Below are 22,914 nucleotides of genomic sequence, written 5' to 3'. Positions count from 1 at the left end.
TTCAGTAGTTAAAGGCGCACAAAAGTGTCTTATCTCATCTCGACCTAAGAAGTAGTAGTGCTCACTGCCTGTGTGAATATTACCCAAGCACATCACACAGGAGACTGGAGACTTTGAAAGGAAAGGCGTCCTTGGCTTCCTTCTCTCCAGAATGAACATCCTGCTTTGCTCACAGTAGTCTGCCTATGCCTTTCCTCTTCTGCTCAATTAGAAATTCAATTTGATCAATAACAATTCAAGATGCATAATAAGCAATGGGAATCCAGCTCATCAAAAACCTGCATTTTTTATTCCTTTCTCACAGCATAATTTTGCAAAATAACTCCTAACCAGAAAATGATTTTAACCTGCTGCCTGAAGTGTACATTTATTTGTTCACTGGTGCAAGGAGAAAATGGAGCTAAGTCAAGTGAGATGCATGCACATGTTTCTGGAAGGATAATTTTAAAACTGGTTTCAAAGCAGACTCTAATTTGAAAATGCCCCTGCTACCTAGACCCACATGGAGATGTTACCAGCTTCACTAAATGTCACAGAATAATTGAGTTTTGCCAGTGGTGGAGGTGACTGCAGTCACTGGGGCTTCCTTGCTGAAACAGGCAGGAGAAGGAGGAGGGAGCAGTTTATTAGAATAGCTTTAGGGAGGGTTTGGGAAAAGCAGACATGCAAAAGCCACAGGCTATTGATTGCAAATCTGGCAAGGCTGTAGGCCATTCTCGTTGCAGGCAGGGCACCTGAGGGCCCGATAGGACTCCTTGAATCTGTTGGCCAGCATCGAGAACTTGCTGCCGTGGCACAGAGAGCAGGTGGCACTGCCCGACCCTCGGCAGTGAAAACAGTTGTCCTCGGGCAGCTCCCCTTCCTGCAAGAGACAGGTCAGGGTTTAGTTGGAGCATCAATCCAAGTCCATTGTTCACACATGCAGGTCAAAATAGCACTGGGCTTTGGCAAAAGCTTGGACAGAATTAGAACGTGTTTCCCACACAAACACCACTGAAGGAACTGGCTGCGACACAGAATAATTATAGCAATTTTATCAGAGATAGTTTCCCTGCTGGACATCCCCTGCCACCACATCCTGCATTCCAAGGTTCTTCATTTCTCTTGGCCCTTATCACGCTCAACATGTTATTCTTGTAAGGCCCAGAGGGCAAGGACCTTATCGTCCTCCTTGCCAAATACTAACAGAGAACCCTTATTACATGCATGGGAGGTGCCAGGCATTGTTCTAAGAGCTTTGTATAAATCAATCCATCTAATCCTCACAACATCCAAATGAGATAGTATAATATTACCATGTTGTCCTACAGATGAGAAAATGAGATACTGAGAAGTTATTTGCCAACAGTCTCACACACAATTTGGAAGACACAGTTTGTTTTTATTATTTTTCATTTATTTATTTACTTATTTTATTTGGGCAGAGAGACAGAGACAGAGATCTCCCATCTTCTGGTTCACTTTCCAGATCCTCAGAACAGCAGGGGCTGAGCCAGACAGAAGCCAGAAATCAGGAACTCCATCCATCAGGAACTCCACCCATCAGGAACTCCATCCATCAGGAACTCCATCCAGGTCTCCCACGTGGGTGGAAGGAACTCAGCCACCTAAGCCATCACCCGCTGCCTCCCAGGTGCACTCTCAGGAAGCTGGAAACGGGAGCAGAAGAGCTGGGACTCAGACCCAGGCAACTCCAGTATGGGATGTGGGCATCCCCACTGTTAAACTCACTAATTGCTGGGTCAAAGGCCCACACAGAGGCAGGGCTGGATCCCAGGGATTTGAGGACCAGCATTCATGCTCCTAACGAGGACATTCACCACGCCTCATTGTAGGTGTCCAACAGTAAGTGCCCAGGAAACGCTGTTTGGTGTGACTGAGCAACTGAGCGGAGAAATGAATAAATGAACCAGTTACATACTCCAGAGCTGCAGCCGTTTATTCTGTTACAGAACTGAGTAAGGCTCAGTGAATTAGAGCTCTGTGCTCTGGAACTGGCAGACTAATGCTGAGGTTGTGTCTGACATCCACTGTGCAACTGGAACAACTACTTCACCCTCTCCCCATCTGTTTCCTTACCTGTGAAATGGAAATAGTCATGTTTACCCCTATGAGTAGCTGGAATATCAGATGAGGGGATATGAGGATGCCTTAAAAAGTTCGTGGAAAAATGGAAGGAAAAGATAAGTTTATGTGGATAAGATTCACAAAATACTTTGAAATCCATACACAGTTTTTTCATAGTAGGCATTTTTCATGAACTTTCTGCAGACATCTTGTGCATATGGATTTCAAAAATTTTTTCCCGGTGCCAGATGTGTGGCACGACAGGTTAAGCTGCCACCTACAGAGCCAGCATTCCAAATGGGTGCCTGTTAAAGTCCTGGCTGCTCCACTTTCCATCCAGCTGCCTGCTAATGTGCCTGGGTAAGCAGCAGAAGATAGCTCAAGTCCCTGGGCCCCTGCCACCCATGTGGGAGATCCAGAAGAAGCTCCTGGCTGCTTGCTCCTGGCTTTGGCCTTGCTTAGCTCCAGTGGTTACAGCCATTTGGGGAATAAACCAATGGATGGAAGATCTCTCTCTCTCTCTCTCTCTCTCTCTCTCTCTTGCTGTAACTGTGTCTTTCAAATACATAAATAAATCTTTTTTTTAAATTCCACTAAAACAAACTTATTTCTTAGTTCCTTTTCACATAAACTCTTAGGAGTGTCCTCATATAGGTAAACGCAATACTACCTGGCATAACAGAGGTTCTCCACAAGAATGAGTAACTTCTAAGCCTTTCCAACAAGATGCTGGTCCCTGACTCACTCCGCAGAAAGTGCCCCTGGTTACTGTCTTGCTCTTCCCCTAAGACAGTGGTGGGGAACCTCCTGCCCGCAGGCCATGTATGGCCCACGTAATCATCTCCTCTGGTCCGGCCAAGGCAGTCACAGGCAGGACTCAAAATCCAATAAATCTATAGCAGGCTAATTTTTAATTTGATAATTTTGCATGGCCTACAAATGATGTTATAAATGTCTAAGCGGCCACTGGCAGAAAAAAGGTTCTCCACCCCTGGATGACATCTTAAGGAAACTGACAATCCTTTTGTTCTCTGTACACTGTGAATCTTCCAGGAAATAAAGAAGATCAATATCAGGTGAATCAGGTAACAAGCCTGGTCTGTTTCACCTTCTGAACTCCTTCTCAAATCCATCCTGTTTTCTCCAGCCCACAGTCACATCAGGAAAATCCTCAGAATAAAATACAGTCTCATTAGTCAATTTAAATTTTTTGACACTTCATCCACTAGTCTCTTGTCTTTGGACGTGGCTACACTTGATCTCCAAGGACCTTTCCCTATGCCCACAAGAGCCAACTCCCACTTGTTCTCAGATATCAGCTGAGTAATGCTTCCTTAAGAAGCCTTGCTTGCCTACGCTTAAGGACCAAGGGCCCTCCCCATGGCCATCTGTACTGTTCATGCCATGGTGGGTGTTACACTCTGCTGGAAGTTTCAGCTGTCTAGACAGGCAGCTCTCTGGGCTAGTACTTTTCACCATCACTTACTGGACAGCTAGCATGGTATCCAGCACAATATTTGTTCACATATTGTCCAAATGAATCAACAAACAAAACAGCAATGTCTAGACCATCCTTCCCATTCTTAAGTTCTAAGGACTAACCAGACAAATGGAGCCCACTGGTTAACTCCACCCAGCCAACAGGTTTTCTTTATAATAAAAGTAATCATGGAAAAGGAAGCATCAGTTTTCAGAATTGCTTCATCATCCTGCAAACTGCTATTAAATTTTATTTATTCTAGATTTAGGGAATAGAACTGATTACCCAACTGACAAAAACTCGAATTATGTCCATGCACTCTGTTGTTAATATTTTATAGATCAGGCCGGCGCCATGGCTTAACAGGCTAATCCTCCGCCTTGCGGCGCCGGCACACCAGGTTCTAGTCCCGGTTGGGGCGCCGGATTCTATCCCAGTTGCCCCTCTTCCAGGACAGCTCTCTGCTATGGCCCGGGAAGGCAGTGGAGGATGGCCCAAGTCCTTGGGCCCTGCACCCACATGGGAGACCAGGAAAAGTACCTGGCTCCTGCCTTCGGATTAGCGAGATGCGCCAGCCTCAGCGGCCATTGGAGGGTGAACCAGCGGCAAAAAGGAAGACCTTTCTCTCTGTCTCTCTCTCTCACTATCCACTCTGCCTGTCAAAAAAAAATATATTTTATAGATCATTGCTGTGTTTTAATGTATTTTGGAAAATTTATTTTCTTTCCTTAAAGTATTCAAAATCAATTTATTTGCCAAGATATTTTTAAAACAAATTAACAGGGCCACCGTTGTGGCACAGCAGGTTAAGCTGCTGCCTGCAGTGCCAGCAGCCCACATGAGTACCAGTTCCAGCTCTCTGTTTGTGCACCTGGGAAAGCAGCGGAAGATGCCCCAAGTGTTTGGAACCTTGCCAATCAACGTGGGTGACCTGAATGGGGTTCCAGGCTCCTGGCTTCAGCCTGGGTTAGCCTTGGCTGTTGTGGCCATGTGGGGAGTGAACCAGTTGATGGAAATTCTCCCTCTCTTTCTGTCGTTCCTTCTCACTCTCTGTAACTCTGCCTTTTAAATAAATAAAATAAATCTTTTTAAAAAAATGCCACAATCCAATTGTCTGCAAAATCCAGTATTTCTAATGTCTTGTTCCTGATCCCAATGAGATTTTAATGATATAAGTATGAGTCAACGTTGCCAAGGAGAATACATTAAAATCCTACCACAATACCACAGATGTTATCTAAAAATTCTCTTGTACGTAGTGCCAGGACAAAAATTGAAAGATTGATGAAATGTTCTGACAATCTCACCAAAGAGAGTAAGAAAAATCTTCAAATTATATCACATGTTATAATTTTCTAAGCATGTGATGAGGAGTTTCATTGGATTTCCCATTTTTATCCTGGTTACCTCTCTTTCTCCAACCACCTACCCTCAACATGCTGTTCTTAATCATTCTGTGAATTCAACAAAACTTTAATGAGACCTACTTTATACAAGGCATTTAACAGTCTTCCTTTCTTTCTCACTATTTTTAAAGTTCTTCTCAGAAAAACTTCTCAGAGGGTTCAGGACATAGGTGCACAGCAAAGCTTAGGTTGTAGAATGCAATAGACATACCCAATCCACCTCTCACTAGCTCCATGACCAAGGAGAGCCAGGGCCATAGCTTTCACTGCAGACTCAAAGGGCTGTGTAACCCTGATGGTAACCAGCACCAGTGTAGAAACTGTTGGGTGGGTCTGATCATAAAATTGGTAGACAGGTGAACTTGGATTTGACTACTGGATCATGTGATCTCTGGGAAGTTACTTAGCTTCTCTGAGCCTCAGTTGTACCAGCTACAGAACGAAATAGTTAATAATCCCCACTTCACAGGGTCCTTATGAGAATTAGACAGACCAATTCATGAAACACACTGGGCGTAGTGCATGGCTATCATGAGCCTTCAATGAACGACAACTATTATTATCATCATCATCATTATTGTTATTACTATTATTATTATCTCAAAGGTGAGATCACATAAACCATATAGGTGCTCAGATGATTTACGGCTTCAAATTCACTAAGCACAAAAGCAGATTTTCCCGATTGCACATTTTATTGTGGCTCAACTCAATTATTCTCCTCTGTTTCTTTTGTGGTTAATACAGAGGTTCAAGTGTGGCCTGGCTTTCAGCCTTGCCCTGCTCTTTCATCAGGTTCACACCGCTTCCCTCTTCTATAAAACTGAACAAAGAGCCTGTGGGTCAGAAGGAGCTCTTTGATGTTCCTTGACCCTCTCTTTTAGAATAAAACTGGTCTGGGCATTACTGCATGAAGGGCTAGGCAAATAAATAGCAATTTAAAAGAGAGTTTAAAGGACAGGCAGGGGAAGCATAGCCTTTCACAGCAGCCTTCTGCTGCACACCTCTGTCCTAGCCCGCAGCATTACAGCTAAACAACGCAGATCTCTCCAAACTGAATTTGAAGATAATTGTCCTATCAGTCCTGCTGCTGCTTTTCCATTCAGACCGCAGGGTGACCTGAATTTTACCATTTCTGCCATTCTTGTGAAAACATATGCTTCTGCAAGTTACAATATGGGAAATAATACAACTTTTAAAGACTTTTAAGTGGGAAGGTCATGCTTCGTTTGGATCACAATGCCCAATCATCTGCTTGTTGCCATGCTGGGTTCTTAACAGTGCTGTGTAGAAGACAAGAGATGGCAATGGCAGAATGAATGCCTCTTACCAGGTGCAACTTTGGTTTCAGATTCACCAACCTTCTCTGTAGAAACATTTAACTAATATTTGTTAAGCACCTGTTATATGCCAGGTTCTACTTTAAACATTGCAGCTCAAGGTTGCACCCAACATAAACATGGCCCCCTGCTCTTATGGAGACTGAATCCTACTAAGAAAGAGGAAACATTAACCAAATAATCCTTAGGAAAAAGACTGCAACTGTGAAGAGGGATGTGAGGTACCCTGATGGGCCCATTCTAGAATATTTTATTCTCCTAGAAGTGCAGATTCCTCTGAGGATGGGTCTCCTTCCTGGGGAAGGCCTGGGGAATCTGGAGAACTTTCCAAACAGAGGGGGTTGCTTCTGGTAGGAAAAAGCAAAGAACACACAGGGAATGGATAGGTGGGCAGTGAGGCTGAGATGGAGAGAGATACGAAGACATGACGCTGGAGACACCAGCAGTGTCCATGTTTCAAAGAGCTTTCGGGAATAAGTATGGAGTTTGCGTCATCCCAAGAAATGAGAGGCCATCAAAAGCTTTGAGGGATGTGATGTTGACTGAGGAGGTGACCTGATAAGATTTTCATTTCAGAAATATCTTCAAGGGGCCTGTGTTGTGGCTCAGTATGTTAAGCCACTGCCTGCAATGTTGCCCACATCTCATATCAGAGCACAGGTTATAGTCCTGGCTGCTCCAATCCAGCTTGCTGCTAATGCACTGGAGAAGGCAGCAGATTCATGTGGTGCCAATTCACATGGCCCAATTCACGTGGCCCAATTCATGTGGCAGACCCGGAAGGAGTTACAGAATCATGGCTTCTGCCTTCTCCAGCCTTGACCAATGCAGCCATATGGGGAGTGAATCAGAGAATGGAAGATCTCTTTATCTGTTCCTCCCTCTCTATATTACTCTGGTATTAAAGTAAATAACAAAGTAAATCTTGAAAACATTATCTTCAGGTTCTAGAAGGACGCGAGTGGTTGTGAACAGAGCCTTCAGAGCCTTTCCTGGTGTCAGGTGGCCTGGGTCCCTAGGAAGAGAGAGAGAAGAAAGTGGACTCCAGAGAAGCTGCGGAGAGTTGGGTACATTTGGGAGATGAGAGAAGTGAGACGATAAGAAATCTTTGGCACCTGGACCCCAGGCTGTCTGTCAAAGCCCAGTGATACCCTGCCTGTTCTGACATACCTGCGCATACTGGCTGTGGAATGTGCTTTCCATCTCTGGCAGAGGCCCATGGTTCTGGTCCCTGTCTCCATAGCTTTCTTCTTTTCCCATCAGAGACTCCTCTTCAGCTTCCTCCTCTTTCTGGAGAATCTTCCTCATGAAGTCTCTCTTGTCCATCGGGGTTCGGATGATTTTCAAGTTATTCGTGTAGATGATTATCTTTCCAAAATCAATAATAGGTGGGGGCTAGAAAAATGAAGAGTGAACATTCCATTGCCACCAAACACCAAAAATAGGGCTATAGAACCTGTCTAATACCCAGAAAATAGGAGAGAAAGAATTTCTATCACCCAACAGTTAATGATCTCATCAAACACCACAGCTACAATTCAGCAATTCTTTCTATGGTTTTTCTCATTTCTCTGAAGCCATGAAACCCAGATTCCTTCCTGCTGTTGATAGTAACAATCAAAGCTCAATTTTAAAAATGTAAAAAATGTGCAAATCTCCGGAGGAAAGATCTAGACTTTCTGTTCCAACTGCATACCACTGTGGAGAACTGGGCACAGTGTATACTTAACAAATGCAAAAGAAGACATTTTGTTTTACATAGATGTCTCCCCAAATCTTTCTAAGCATAAATAGTAACACGAGTGGATACCATCTACTGAGCACTATTTGAGTGCTGGGCATTATGCTAAGCACTTTATCAACATGACCTCACTACTCCCCCTGAACATCACTATGATTGCCACACTTATAGATGAGGAAGCTGTGTCTCACTGGGGTTAAGGGCCTCCCCAACATGACAGAATTGCTCAGAGACTCAGAGACTGTGGCTAGGACTTGAACCCAAGTCTGCCCGAAAAGTCCCACAGTCTTGACACCTGCACTGAGCTATTGACAAGCATTCCCCCAAAACCTGTAAAAAAAAAAAGAAAAAAAAAAAAAAAACCCAGTATACAACTCTGTTATACCACACGCTTTCCACTATGCATATAATATGAAAACCTATTTATGTCAATAAGTACACTTCTAACACATTAATAGCTTTATGTCCCTTGTATAGTTTCAATGATGTGTTACTTAATCATTTGCCCAGAAATAAAGTGGAACAATACCACAATAGAGTAGAGACTCCTAGGGAGTAAAGGTTTAGGAATGACTTCACCAAGAATACATCTTTTTATCCAGAGTTAGGACAGCTTGGAGAGAAACCACATTGGACTTCAATTCTGCTGTTCACTTAGAGGGAGACACTGGAGTATCATGGAGCACGGATCTCTGAGAACTTCAGTTGTGCATCTGCAAACAGGCTGACATCCAGCGAGTGGGCACCACCCAGACAGAGCAGTTATCAAAATGTAGAAATACCTCCATGCTAACTTGTAAACAGGTGTTGTCCTGAGACTCCTAAGTCACCTCCTATTATCCCAAGCTTCCTTCGGAGAATCTCTAACATCCCCGAACCCAGTAATATAAGAGTTAATGGGCAGGACCCAACTCTCAGGACCTTGCCTCAACTCTTCTGACTTCCTTGCTGGTTTGTCAATGTCCCTGGGACTAAATATTTACACGCTTATCCCTGGGTTAATTGTATCACCTTCTAGGGGTCGGAGGTGCTCTGAAAAATACATAAAACATGGTTTGCAAGAGTGGGAGATAATATACAAGTGGCAGGCATTATTGCTATTGCTATTATTATTAAAAACTGTTCAATAATGCATGGCCAGGCGTATTATACACGTCTCAGCGTGAAATATTTTGCCATTTATAGAACTATTCAAATAAAAAATATTTAAATGTTATAGTTAAGCATTTTCATATTTAAAGCTCCCACATATTCAGAGAAAATCTGGCTTCAGCAAGACTTCACTATTCAGGTTCCTTATTAAAACACTCATAAGGGGACAGTGCTGTGGCATTCTGGGTTAAGCTGCTGTCTGCCGTCCTGGCATGCCAAGTAGTCACTAGTACTTGTACCAGCTGCTCCACTTCCAATCCAGCTCCCTGGTATCAACCCTGGGAAAGCAGTGGAAGATGGCCCAAGTGCCTGGACCCCTGTCCCCATGTGGGAGACTCAAATGAAGTTCCTGTCTCCTGGCTTCAGCCTTTCCCAAGCACAGCCAGTACAGCCCCCTAGGGAGTGAACTAGCAGATGAAAGCGCTCGCTCGCTCTCTCTCTCTCTCTCTCTCTGTGTGTGTGTGTGTTTCTCCCTCTGTGTAACTCTTTCAAATAAATAAATCTTTTTAAAAACCACACTCATAAAGTTTTCAATAATTATTTATTAAGCCACGAGCTTCCTATCTGGCCCTGTTTTCTCTCCCTCTCTTTAGGGGATCATGTAGCAGCTTCCATTTCCTATTGTTTCATGCACACTGGATTCCTATTTCACACTCTGGACTATCAGTTTCTGAACGCTGGAAGATAAGGATAGTGGTACCTTTGGAAGGTTCCATTTCTACTTCCAGTAATAGCCAAAGGGGCTCAGTTACTAGGAAGCTTTTTCACATCTGCAGCTGTGTTGTTTTGCTTTGCTTTTTGAAAGCAAAAGTTTCAATATGCTAAGAGAATCTGAGATCACCTAAGTCAACTGCATCTATCCTAGACAATGTTTGAGACACCAAGGACGGCAAACCTATTTTAGAATGTTCTTCCAAGATGGAAGGTCCCAAATCATCTTGAAGGTGTGCTTAAGTTTCAGTCAACATGACAACCAAATTCTTCCTTGCATCGAAGGAAACCCTCTGGGTGTAACTAAAGTTCACATTATCTGGTTACATCCAATTTCCCAGGGAGGAACATGTACTCTTGCATTATAGAGGACCAGGATGGAGCCAGGATCGTTTCATTTCCTTCCATAATGCCCCGAATGGCAACCTGTGTGATTGAACATCTGCAAATGTCCTAGTGTCCGTGGCAATATGCCCAGAGATCGCTACTCAAGCGCTCTTAAAGCTTCCCACTGCTCTGTGTTTAAATGCAGGAATGCCTTGTTGGATACTAAAAATTTAATGGGCTCTGGGGAGAGCCACATGCGAATTGAAATTTTATTCAAACACTATTTGACAACTATGTGGATATGAAAGTTATTTAACCCTTATGTACTTCTGTTTTTCCAATTTGTAAAACTTTTTTCCTAAAAACACTGTGGTGATGAAATTACATAATATGTGTAAAGTGGATATTCAGCAAACATCGCGTACCTTCCATTTTTTTAGTAAACCTTATCAACGTCAGTTGGTTTTAATTCCTCAAAATGTTTTAACTATTTATAACTATTTTCTCTACCCATTATATGAAATAAAAAAGACTCAGTATTTCTGTGTAAGAACCTGCTCATTATTGTAATACTGAGGAAGATTGCTGAGCACATGCAACATGCCAGGCACCATGATAAGTGCTTCTTATTGTTATCTTTTGCACTTGCCACAAGAACCCTCTTATGCAGAAAATTTTAATACCCTCACATCATAGATGATGTTGTTTAAGCTATACAAGATTAAGTCACTTGTCAGAGTTCACACAGCAAGTAGGTAGAACTGGACATCAAGCCAGGTTTGACTGACAGTTAAGCCCTTACTTTTCTCATAAATTATTACTATTATCATTGTTACTGTGAGAAAATATGCACACCATACTATTTTCTTTTGAATAATTATGATTATTGTGGAAAAATAGACATGCTGTAAAATTTATCACTATAACCATTTCTAAGTATAAAGAGTTTAGTAGCCTTAAGTGCATTCATAGTGTTGTGCAACCATCATCCCCACCTATCTCCAGATCTTTTACTTTCCTAACAGAAACTGAATTTATTTAACAATAACTCTTCCTTTTCTCCTGCTGCCAGCCTCAGCAACAAGTTTTGTACTTTCTGCCTGTATCTGACAAAATTTGACTATTCTAGGTACGTTGTCTAAGTGGAGTCATACAGTATTTGTATTTTTGTGACTGGCTGGTTTCACTTTACATTATGTCTTCAAGATTATTCCATGTTGTAGTATGTGTCAAAATGTCCTTTCTTCCAAGTCTGAATAATATTCCATTCTAAGTCCATATCACATTTTGTTTGCCCATTCATCAGTCAATGAACATCTGGATTGTGACTGCTTTTAGGCAACTGTGAATGATGCTATCATGAACACAAGTGTACAAAAAATCTGTTCAAGTTCAGAGTCTTTTCTTTGAATCATTGCTTTTAACCCAATGTGATCTCATTACCAGGATTTACTAGATTTTTTTTTTAATGATTGGAATCACTATTGAAAACTGGTGGCGAGGCCGGTGCCATGGCTCACTTGGTTAATCTTCCGCCTGCAGCGCCGGCATCCCATATGGGCGCCAGGTTCTAGTCCTGGTTGCTACTCTTCCAGTCCAGCTCTCTGCTATGGCCTGGGAGGGCAGTGGAGGATGGCCCAAGTGTTTGGGCCCCTGCACTCGCATGGGAGACCAGGAAGAAGCACCTGGCTCCTGGCTTCGGATCAGCACAGCGCCGGCCATGGCAGCCATTTGGGGAATGAACCAACGGAAGGAAGACCTTTCTCTCGTCTCTCTCTCTCTCTCTCTCTCACTGTCTCTAACTCTACCTGTCAAATAAAAAAAAAAAAATTACAAAAACTGGTGGCATCTCAGCTCCCATTTCTTTGTTTTTCATAAATATTTTGTTGAGTGGTGCTGTAGGAGTTCATTCTGGCCACACTCACACCCTCAGGCTGGCTCAGATTAGGACATGGCACTTGAATGGGCAACAAAGAAAATAAGAAAGCTGGAATGAAGCGGGACTCCTAACCTCAGTAAGATCTCTGGAGTGCTGTACATTAACGAACTGCATCATGTTGTCATGAAACTTCACTTATCTTTTTAAAAAAAAAATCTATGTCAAATCACCCACTTCCATAAGTGCCACATTTGGCACCTGACTTTAGAGCAGTCCAAAAACCATCCACTGTGGTTTTGTACAAGGTCTATATAAACTATAGGTTTGTCGATTCTAAACCCACAAATAAGATATAAAGAAATACTGGGGCAGACATCTAGGGCAGCAGTTATGTTGAGGCTTTGGATGCCTGCATCCCACACTGGAGAGCCTAGCTTGAGTCTCGGCTGCTCCATTTCTGATTCAGTTTCCTGATAATGCACACCCTGCAAAGCAGCAGATGGTGGTTCAAGTACCTAGGTACCTGTCACCCATTTGGGAGACCCAAACTGAATTCTTGGCTCTAGGCTATGGCCTGGCCCAGCCCCACATTTTGCAGGCACGTGGGGAAGGGGCCAGCAGGTGGAAGATCTCTGTCTCTGCCTCCCTGTCTTTAACATAAAAAGGAAATAAATAATTTTTAAAACAAGAAACACTGCAACTACAAGCTAGCGTTTAGCTACTAAGACCTAAGAAGCACTCAGTAAGTGGTACTATTACCATCATCATTGCTTGTATGTAATGATCTTGTTTTCTAGAAAGAAACATGCCATAAGGCAAAAAGTATGGGGAATCAGAAGATATGAGGTCTTGTTCTGACTCCCCGACTATGACCCTGTAAAATTGGGTGGTCTCTCAACAATTTTGCACTCAGCTTTTCTCAACTGCAAAGTAGGAGTGACCATACTTGGCCTTTCTTCTCGAGGTCACAGTAAAGAGCCAATGTGGTAGGTAGAGACAGAGACCGCATGTTACAGCATTTTGTAATGCAAAGGCCACTCCATAAACATAAGCGGTTTTTCATTGCAGTCCCCTTTAATATCAAAAAGAAACCTAGTATTATATTTTATAATTATGGATATGCCATAATTATGTTTTTACCAATGCCAGCAAAGCCAACACACTTGTCTACAACAGTTATATTACCTATTACCTTAGGAAACTAACAATAAAAATGATTAGAGAGGAAGTATCCGAATTTCACACTTTAAAGATGAGAACATATGCTATTTATTAATAAACTGGATATATTATATAACTGTATTTAATCTTCTTTAAAAAGGCATTCATGGCCCCACTGGCAGGGGGCTTATACACATCTCATATGAATTTTGGAAATCAGTGATATTTTCCAGGTTCTTCCAGCCTTAAAGAAAATCATGTCTGGGTTTTCGATTATTCAAGGTACTCGGGAAGATAGTTGAAATTCACAGATAAAACACGTGCTTTCATGGAGCTATTAGCTTAAACTTCTTCTCCATGTAACATAACCCCTGGCTGATTTACTTTTCATATCTCTTCTCGGTACTTCTGCTATGCAGAGCTCATGCTACCAAGCAATGGAAAGGCGAAAAACAAATAGACAAACATTTCAGAAAGTAGATATTAGGAAAGCAATCAGTGTGGGGTAAAAAAAAAAAGGCATAGATAAACCACAAGCTGAATAATTGGAATCAAATGAACACCTTCAAGCACTCAGCTCTTTCAGAAAACAAAACGACCCACTGCTGCATAATTTTCTAAAACAGCAGTCTGGCAACCTGCAAACCACTGCACCTCTATTTAATTTCCATACCACAAAAACCCAGCCAAAGACCCAATTACAATGTATTACCCTGGACAGAATTTGAGTACCATATATACGCTCATTGCACTTTCCAATGGGTAGTCAACAAGCATGCTATTTTTGCCCCAGAAATATTGTTCTAATAACATCTTCCCATTTAGTGCACCTTTAGCTCTAGTTGGGAGGCAAGAGTGAGCAAGATACAAATCGGAAGCACTTAGGTGCCCCTGTGAACACACTGCAGGAACCATACCCTTAAAGCTTATATGCCGCACACAATACCAACCTTATGGTCATTCGCCTTGTAATTGTTGAACAGTGGCTGGCTGCCCGCCAAAGTGTAGGCACTGCCCTCTCTAAACACACTGATCCTCTGAGCAGTGAGCTTAGGGGAGTACACTTGGGGCTTGGGAGGTTCCCCAGACCCATAAACACCATCCATGGGTTCAAGGGACTCCTGGAGAAAACTATGAGGATATTCTTCCTTCGGCGACTCTAATTCCTGCCCGTCCTCAAAGACCTGCTTCAACACTCGGCCACTGTAGGAGGAGGAGATTTTAAATCGCACTTTCCTGGGTTTGTCGTCGCTCTTCTGATTCAGTTTCTCCTCAGGGTCCCCCATCAGCAGAATGTTCACCCTGTGGTTTCCAGGCTTCCGGGCAGCCAGTGAAACAGGGGGCTCTGAGAAAAAGGCATTTTATTTTCTCTCCTCCTGCATATAATTAATTCAAGTTCTTGCTGGGGTATGCTCGGTTTACAGCAACTGACACCACGTGTTAAATATTGATGGACCCTCATGCAAAGGCAGGTGACTGCGGGGTTACAGAGTGCATGGATCACAGACGAGATTGGTTCCCCTCCTAATTCCAAGCTCGCTCGTACCTGACCCCAAGGCTTTCTCTTTCTAGCCTGAGGATGCGCAAGGTTACTTAGACGGAAAAGTGCGAATTCAACAAGGATCAAATACTCAGTGCCATGTTATTGGCAGCAGTAACTTCTATCTAGTGAATATTTAATGTCTCACAGAGTGGTACTTGCATTTTCTTACTTCCTACTCAAATAACCCTATTAAGAAAGTATGCTCTCTTTTTTTAAGATTTATTTTATTTATTTGAAAGACAGAGTGACAGAGAAACAAAGACAAAGTGAGAAAGAGACCTTCCATCCGCTGATTCACTGCTCAAATGGCTGTGACAGCCAGGGCTGGGGCAAGACACAGCCAGGAGCTTGGAAGTCCCCTGGAGTCTCTCACATTGGTGACAGGCCCCGAGTCTTTGACTATGAGCCCCTGCTTTCCCAGGTTTTATAGAAGGGGAAATGAAACATGGGGCCATTCCCTCATATCTCTGCCCTATTCAATATGAATGAGTGACAGGACAGGAATTTGAACTCAGATCAATCAGTCCACCAAGTTGAAAGTTTTCAAATTGTGCCTCTTGGGGTCCTAGATACAGTGGAGTTTCTTGGGGGCTATTGCTTAAAACAGTAAGAAGTGTAGAGTCCTGGATTCTAGACCTTCCATGCTTACATTAACCAGAGCAGCTGCACTTTGTGTATATTTTATATTTCAGAGACCATTCGCAAGCACAGCACTAGTCCCCAGTGCTTGCTGGGTCTGGCGAACGCCCAGCACTGTGCCGCAGCTGCTAGGAAGATCAGAAAACTGTGAGACGTGGGGCTGAGGACAATGCTGTAGTGCAGTTAAGGAAACAGGCCTGACACATATGCAGTGATAACTTCACGCCTAGGGAGCAGCTGTGCACTGCTGCATCCCAGGACAGCTGTTACAGGAAGGAGCCAGGACGGAGGAGAAGGCTTGTGCAGGAAACCGCCCTAGGGGTGGGCCTAGAAGAGTGGGCCAGGCTTCAAGTGCTGGAATGGTAGGGATAAAACTTTCTCCTGGTCTCTGCTGATGGCAGATATTCAGAATATCACAAACTGGCTCCCATGTGGATGCTGGTACTGTAGGCCGACTTAACCTGCTACGCCACCACCGGCCCTGCCTTGGTGTCTTGGAGGCATCACTCTCGTGTGAATGTGCAGACTGGAGTTGTGGATCAGTAGGAAAGTCAGTGGGAGGCAGCTGCAACTCTGAAAGTAGAAGTGATGATGGTTTGATCTTGAGATGAGGTTGTGGGGTGAATGAAAGGAGGTAGTGGAGATAGAAATCACTGGAATGGCTATAGGCATGCGGGGGAGGTCAGTTGGGGCATCTAAATTTGTGATGATGCCATCACTGCTCCACTTCTGATCCAGCTCTCTGCTAATGCACCTGGGAAAGCAGTAGAAGATGGTCCAAGTGCTTGGGCACCTGCACCTGCATGAGAGACCTGGAAGGAGCTCCTGGCTTCTGGCTTCAGACCAGCCCACCTCCAGCTGTTATGGCCCTTTGGGGAGTGAACCAGCAGATAGAAGATCTCTCTCTCTCTCTCTCTCTCTCTCTCTCTCTGACTCTCCCTTTCTCTCTTTAACTCTGCTTTTCAAATAAATAAATAAATATTAAAACAAACAAACAAAAAATGTACCAAGGCTACAGATGTCAGTCTCCTGCTGAGTATTTCTCAGTGGTCCAGTGCATAATAAGTCCTGACTCTTCCACGCAACAGATTTCCACAAAACCTCATCTCCTCTTCCTTCTTTTCCAGCCTCATCCTCCGTCATTTCAGCTGCCTGGAATTGGCATTCCAGGTGCACCAACAAGCTCACCTACTTCTCAGAACTATGAGTTTCTGTCTCTTACCCAGTACTCCATTTCCTTAGTGAAATGCCAAATGCCCACTCTTCCTTCAAGTCATTCCTCCATGTCACCACATCTGGGAGGCCCTTCCATCTGGGAGATTCTCCATCAGGGAGAACGCCGTGCACCTGCAGATCTGCCACCACTCAAGGGCTTCTCACTGCCCCTTGCCACTGCTGTATGAGTACTTCAGAATCAGAGCTGTCTACCATCTCCCCATTCCAGTGCTTATCGAAGTGCCTGGTGCCTAACAGAATACAGGCAATAGCTGTCAAATGAATGACTCCACATGGGAGAGATCAAAGTGAAACTTTTAGAACTAGAATTTAGTGAAGATGCAGGATAGGAATGTTGTTAAGAAAAACAACTTTGGGGCTGGCATTGTAACACAGCAAGTTAAGCTTCCACCTGTGAAGACGGCATCCCATACAGGTGCTGGTTCAACACCTGGCTGCTCCTCTTCCAATCCAGTTCCCTGCTAATTCACCAAGGAAAGCAGCAAAAGGTGGCCCAAGTTCTTGGACCCCTGCACCCTCATGAGAGATCCAGAAGAAGCTCCAGGCTGCTACTTTTGGCCTGGCCCAGCCTTGGCCGTTGCAGCTAACTGAGGAGTGAGGCAGCACATGGACAATCTCAATCTTGCTCTCTCTTTCTCTCTCTCCTCCTCCACCTCCTCTCTCTCTATAACTCTGCCTTTCAAATAAAAAAAAAATCTTTATAAAAGAAAACACTTTTACTATGGAGAGTGGCTGTTTCAGTTATAAAGCCTTGTTACCAGTGCATGAGAAAATAAGCAGAGCAACAAGATTTTAGAAAGGGGATGGGGGCAGCCTTGCTCTTCCTAACATCAGAAGACACATTCCTGTAAGTTCTGCAGGATGCGGAGCTGGCCAGGATGTGTCCTGAATGGTTAATGGGGGCTGACTCCTTGAACCCTGCAGCCTCAGGGCAGCCAGGTGTGCCCTGGACCACTGCAGACTCATTCATTTACTCCAGTGTATAGAACAACATCGCTACTTTCTATGTGTGCCCTAGGGTCCCTCACTAGAAGAGCATTTCTCCTATCTGCCCCTGATAGGGCACCAAGTGAGCAGCAGCTTATCTCCATCAGGAAGATGTATGCCTTCCACAGCTTCTAGGTAAACATTTCCAATTGCCTGAAAAAATGAGCAGCATTAACAAAGACAGCCTAGGGGCCAATGCTGTGGGCAGCAGGTTAACGCTCTGGCCTGAAGTGCCAGCATCCCCTATGGGTGCCAGTTTGAGACCCAGCTGCTCGACTTCCAATACAGCTCTCTGCTACGGCCTGGGAAAGCAATAGAAGATGGCTCGAGTCCTTGGGCCCCTGCACCCACGTGGGAGACCAGGAAGAAGCTCCTGGCTCCTGGTTTCAGATCAGCACAGTTCCAGCCATTGCAGCCAATTGGGGAGTGAACCAACAGATGGAAGACCTCTCTCCCTCTCTCTCTCTCTCTCTCTCTCTCTCTCTCTCTGCCTCTCCTTTCTCTGTGTAACCTGGCTTTCAAATAAATAAATAAACCAAAATAAATAAATAAATAAAAAGACAGCCTATCCAAGGGCAGACTTCAATTAGACCAAAAGCAAGAGATGAGTTTTCCACGTAACATTTGTCCAACACTGTCTTACGCCTTTCCCCATGTCCACAGATTTCAATAAGCCAAAATGAAATTATTGGAAGTTTCAAAGCAATCATGCTTACTTAGTAGTTTTTAGATTTGGGCATATTCAGAATATCACAACACACTTCCAAAAGCAGAATGAGTTGATAAATAGAATGCAATTTTGGCAATATTATCAAAAGCTTTAAAATTTTTCATATCTTTGAACCTTACTATGAAAGAAAATAACTGCATATATCAGGAGACATCATATCAAAATTCTAACATAAATTGCCTCTGGGTAGAGGTTGCAGAATAATTTTTTTACTCAAATTTATTATATTTTACTGTCTATGATAAGTTCATGTTACTTTGTTAAGCAGGAGGAAATAAATGCAAAAATCCATTCCATTGAAGCTAAAAATTTCTTGTAAGAAAACAATTTTTAAAATTATTTTAATTATATATGGTGAACAAATGTCATGTGATTCACATATACATTTAAGAGCGTAATGATACTTCCAACCCTACCCTCTCCCACCCATGCTCCCACCCCCCCTCCTTCCTTTCTTACTTTTTCTTTCACTTTTTACAATGACATATTTCCAGTTTAGTCTATAATCACAAGTTCAACCCTCAACTAAATAAAGAATTCAACAAGTAGTAACTGGAAAAACCACTGTTCCTCAAGAGTATAAACAAGCACTAAAAACAACAAAAATTTTAAAATGTCAATTTCACTCATATACATTTCATTTTTTTGTACTCAGTATATTAGTTACCACAAATCAGGGAAAGTATATGATATTTGTCTTTTTGGAACTGGCTTATTTCACTAAGCATAATGGTTTCCAGATACATCCATTTTGTTGCAAAAGACAGTATTTCATTCTTTTTTACAGGTTAGTAGTATTGCATAGTATATTTATACCACATTTTCTTTTTCCAGTCTTTAGCTGATGGAAATCTGGGTGAAGTCCATATTTTAGGTACTGTGAATTGAGCTGCAATAAACATCAGAGTATAGATAACTCTTTCATATTCTGATTTTATTTTGTTTGGGTAAATTTCCAAGAGTGGAAGCCTGGGTCATATGGAAGATCTATTTTCAGATTTCTGAGGAATCTCCATACTGTCTTCCACAATGATTGTCCTAGTTTACATTCCCACCAACAGTAGGTTAGGGTACCATTTTACCCACATTCTTGCCAGCATTTATTACCTTTTGAACTTTGGATTATAGCCATTCTAACTGGGGTGAGGTGAAACCTCATATAAGAAAAATCTTTACAGACCAGCATTGTAGCGTAGCAGGTAAAACCACGTGGGACACCTGCATCTCATATGGATGCCAGTTAGTATTCTCACTGCTCCACTTCTGATCCTGCTACTGGCCTGGGAAGCAATGGAGAATGGCCCAAGTGTCTGGCCTCTGCCACCCATATGGAAGACCCAGATGAAGCTCTGGTTCCTAGCTTCAGCCTGACCCAGAGCTGGCCATTTCAGCCATCTGGGGAATGAACCAGCAAATGGAATATTTCCCTCTCTCCCTCTAACTCTAACTTTCAAAATAAATAAATAAATCTTTTGGCAGAGGGTGTTGTGGTATAGCACATTAAAGTGCCACCTCCAACATTGGCATCCCATATGGTGCTTGTTCGAGTCCAGGCTGCTCCACTTCTAATCCAGCTCTCTGCTTATGTGCTGGGAAAGCAGGTGAAAATGGCCCAAGTACTCCCCTGCACCCATGAGGGGGAACCAGAAGAAGCTCCTGGTTTCGATCTGACCCAGCTCTCAACTTACTCCAGATGTTGCAGTCATTTGGGGAGTGAACCAGTGGATGAAAGATATCTTTCTCTCTCTGTCTCTCTCTCTCTGTAACTCTGCCTTTCAAATAAATAAATAAATATTTTTTAAAAAGGATAAAAAGAAGAAGTATAAGGGATAGATGGATAAGTAAAGTGGTCCAAAAAGATACAATCAAATAGCCATTCTGTAGGATATCCCACAAGACGGGTTCCATCATAACATTAACATATCAGGGTTGGGGGGAAGGTTGGAGTTAGAGAGGCATTCTAAATGGAAAGAAACTGGATAGTGGTCTGGAGCTGTGGTGTAGTTGGTTAAGCCTCCTGCAGTGCCATCCCATATGGGTGCCAGTTCATGTTCTGGATGCTCCTTTTCCAATCCAGCTCTCTGCTGGTGTCCTGGGAAAGTAGTGAAAGATGGCCCAAGTGTTTGGGGGTCCTGCACTCATGTGGGAGACCTGGAAGAAACTCCTGGCTCTTGGCTTCAGATTGGCCCAGCTCCAGCCAGTGCAGCCATATGGGGTGTGAACCAGCAGATGGAAGACCTTTCTGTCTCTCCTCTCTCTCTCTCTGGAACTAGCCTCTCAAGTAAATACATAAAATCTTTTAAAAAATGTTTTAAATTAAAAAAAAAAGAGAGAGAGACTAGAGAGGCACTAAATGCAATATATCAACTCCAATTGCTTCCTGAACAAATCTGATTCTAGGGTTGGTGTCAGATGGAACCAGAGAATTCTTGTTAATTTCCTAGGCAAGATAATGTTACATTTTCATGTGAGAGAATGTCCTTTTTGTAGCAGACATACACTAAAATATTTAAGGTGAGGTATAATAATGCCTGAAATTTTTATGAAAAAGTTTATTTCCCCATTGTGTACACATGTTTAAAGATGTGTATGTAGATGAAGTGAAAAATGAAGCAATGTTCCCCATTCTTTACAGTTGTTTATTGTACTATTACTCCAATTTTTTGTATAGCCAAACTGTTTATTATAAAAATCAGAGGGAAATCATGCTCTTACAAAAATGTTCAGAAACTTAGGTTTGCGTCTACGCATTTTGATTTAGACCCTTCTGTATTCTGAATCTTTCAAGGAGTCACATTTTTATCCTATCCTGTCTAATGTCATTTACTGGGCTTTATTTTTATGTGTATTTTGGGATTTGGGAGATTATATTAGATATGTATCTTGATGAAAGAAATGTGCAATTACTGCAAATTGAGTATGAACATTATCCTTTAGCAATCTTTCCACATCTATCATTTCTAATCAGAGTAGGGCTTATAAATTAAACATATCTTTCTAGTCTGCTCATACATTACTTTGCAGTGTGTGTGTGTGTGTATTTAAACTCCATTCCTGCCTTTCTCTTTGAAATATTGTTATTGCAGAAGGTTATTATAGTTATTGATCATTTGCAGAGAGCTGTAAGAGTTCATGGGACTTCATAAAAAGGCATGAAAAACAAAATCTGAGTTTATAGTTTACCTCTGCTCCACTACCAACTAAAATAGAAATTTCCAAGGCAATGCTTCCAGAGATGATTGTCACTTGCTATCACCTTTCTATGCTATTTTCCAAGGTTGTCTTGGCTCCCTCTAGAATGGAATTGTCATTACCGGTATAGGAGGCGTGGCACAGACTCTGGGGCTTGCCTTTCTTGTCTTCCTCCAGGTGGGGGGGCAGCCAACCCCAAGTGTGGGGTCAAGGGGCTCTGATTAGAAGGACTTTTTCTCCCACAACATTTCCCAGAGTGGCACACACAGAGGTAATAGCTACTTGGAGGCGGGGAATATATCCTAATAAAAATGAGTTTGGGATCTGTTGCAATATCCTGATGAGTGCAGGATTTCACAGCATGTTTAGTATATGAGTATTTTACACAATATTCATATACTCATTCTTTGTAAATCTCCTAACACCAAAATGGTATCTTATTTTTAGAATATGATTTCATGGGGTCAGAATTCGAAGGAAAATCGGCCAAGAAATGTTCTAAAAGGCTCCCCTGCTTCAAAATGCTCCCCACCTCCCTCTCTCAACCCTTCATGGTACAGATGCTTACTGGGCATTTCCTGGCTACAAAGGAGGTGTTTCACAGTCCAGAAAAGTAGGAACAAAAGTTCACACAAGCTCAGTCACCTGCTCAGGACTCCAGGGCCGGTGAGAAATGTCAGTGGCTCCCCTAACCCAGCTCTGCCCCCAGAGCTCCCATTCAAGCTTCACATGAAATTCTGCACTCAGAAAAAGAAAGACGGTGCCTTAAAGATGGGGCAGAAACTGATTTTGATGCGTTTCATCAGCTTCTAAAACTACAATGGCTTTGGGAATATACATGATCTGTGAGGGTGCCTGGGAAGTAACTGAGCAGGCCGTTGATTCTCTGAGCTCCGTCTCAGGGACCCGCCCCAGGTTCGCCTTGCACGCAGCCACCTGTGTTATCTGTGAGTCTGCAGCATGGAGAGATAAGCTGTCCTCCCTGTGCTTTCAGCGGCCTCTTCCTGGTTGTCTTGAATTGAGCTGGCACATGATTTGGTCTCTGTCCATGTCAGAAGGTAAAATGATGGCTCTCTGGGGACCCAGCCGAGATGAGTATAGTGGAAAAACATCAACCTTGCCAGAACCCACAAGGGCAAAACTGGAGATTTCATCAAAAAATAATCAGCATTTGGGCTGATTCTTCCAATCAAAGACTTTCTCACTGCAGTCCCAGCTTTGCCTTGCTGGAGAATAAGAGACCGATTTTTCTTACTTCTCCCTCATTTCTAACTTACACTGCATTCCTACCAGAGAACAGGAAGACATCTTTTCAAAGGATGG

At 42.9% G+C, this 22,914-nt stretch overlaps 1 protein-coding gene across 1 annotated transcript; it reads right to left on the bottom strand.

Moving 5' to 3' along the window:
- Positions 1–679: 679 nt before the first annotated feature.
- GRXCR2 (glutaredoxin and cysteine rich domain containing 2) lies at positions 680–14,550 on the bottom strand. The gene is made up of 3 exons (XM_062189738.1): positions 14,215–14,550; positions 7,464–7,688; positions 680–862 (listed from the first exon to the last, which is right to left on the bottom strand). Exons 1-3 carry the CDS (start codon positions 14,548–14,550, stop codon positions 680–682), a joined length of 744 nt encoding a protein of 247 aa, XP_062045722.1.
- Positions 14,551–22,914: the final 8,364 nt, after the last annotated feature.

The sequence above is a fragment of the Lepus europaeus genome, chromosome 4 (assembly GCF_033115175.1).
Source record: "Lepus europaeus isolate LE1 chromosome 4, mLepTim1.pri, whole genome shotgun sequence".
NCBI lineage: Eukaryota > Metazoa > Chordata > Mammalia > Lagomorpha > Leporidae > Lepus > Lepus europaeus.
This window is presented reverse-complemented; position numbering and strand designations above follow the sequence as displayed.

Coding starts and splice junctions, on each gene's coding strand:
- GRXCR2 (XM_062189738.1), bottom strand. CDS start 14,550: ATGGGGGACCCTGAGGAGAAACTGAATCAGAAGAGCGACGACAAACCC. Junction 7,689..14,214: donor ACAAGGCGAATGACCATAAG/GTTGGTATTGTG, acceptor TCATTTTTCTAG/CCCCCACCTATTATTGATTT. Junction 863..7,463: donor TCCACAGCCAGTATGCGCAG/GTATGTCAGAAC, acceptor TGTCTCTTGCAG/GAAGGGGAGCTGCCCGAGGA.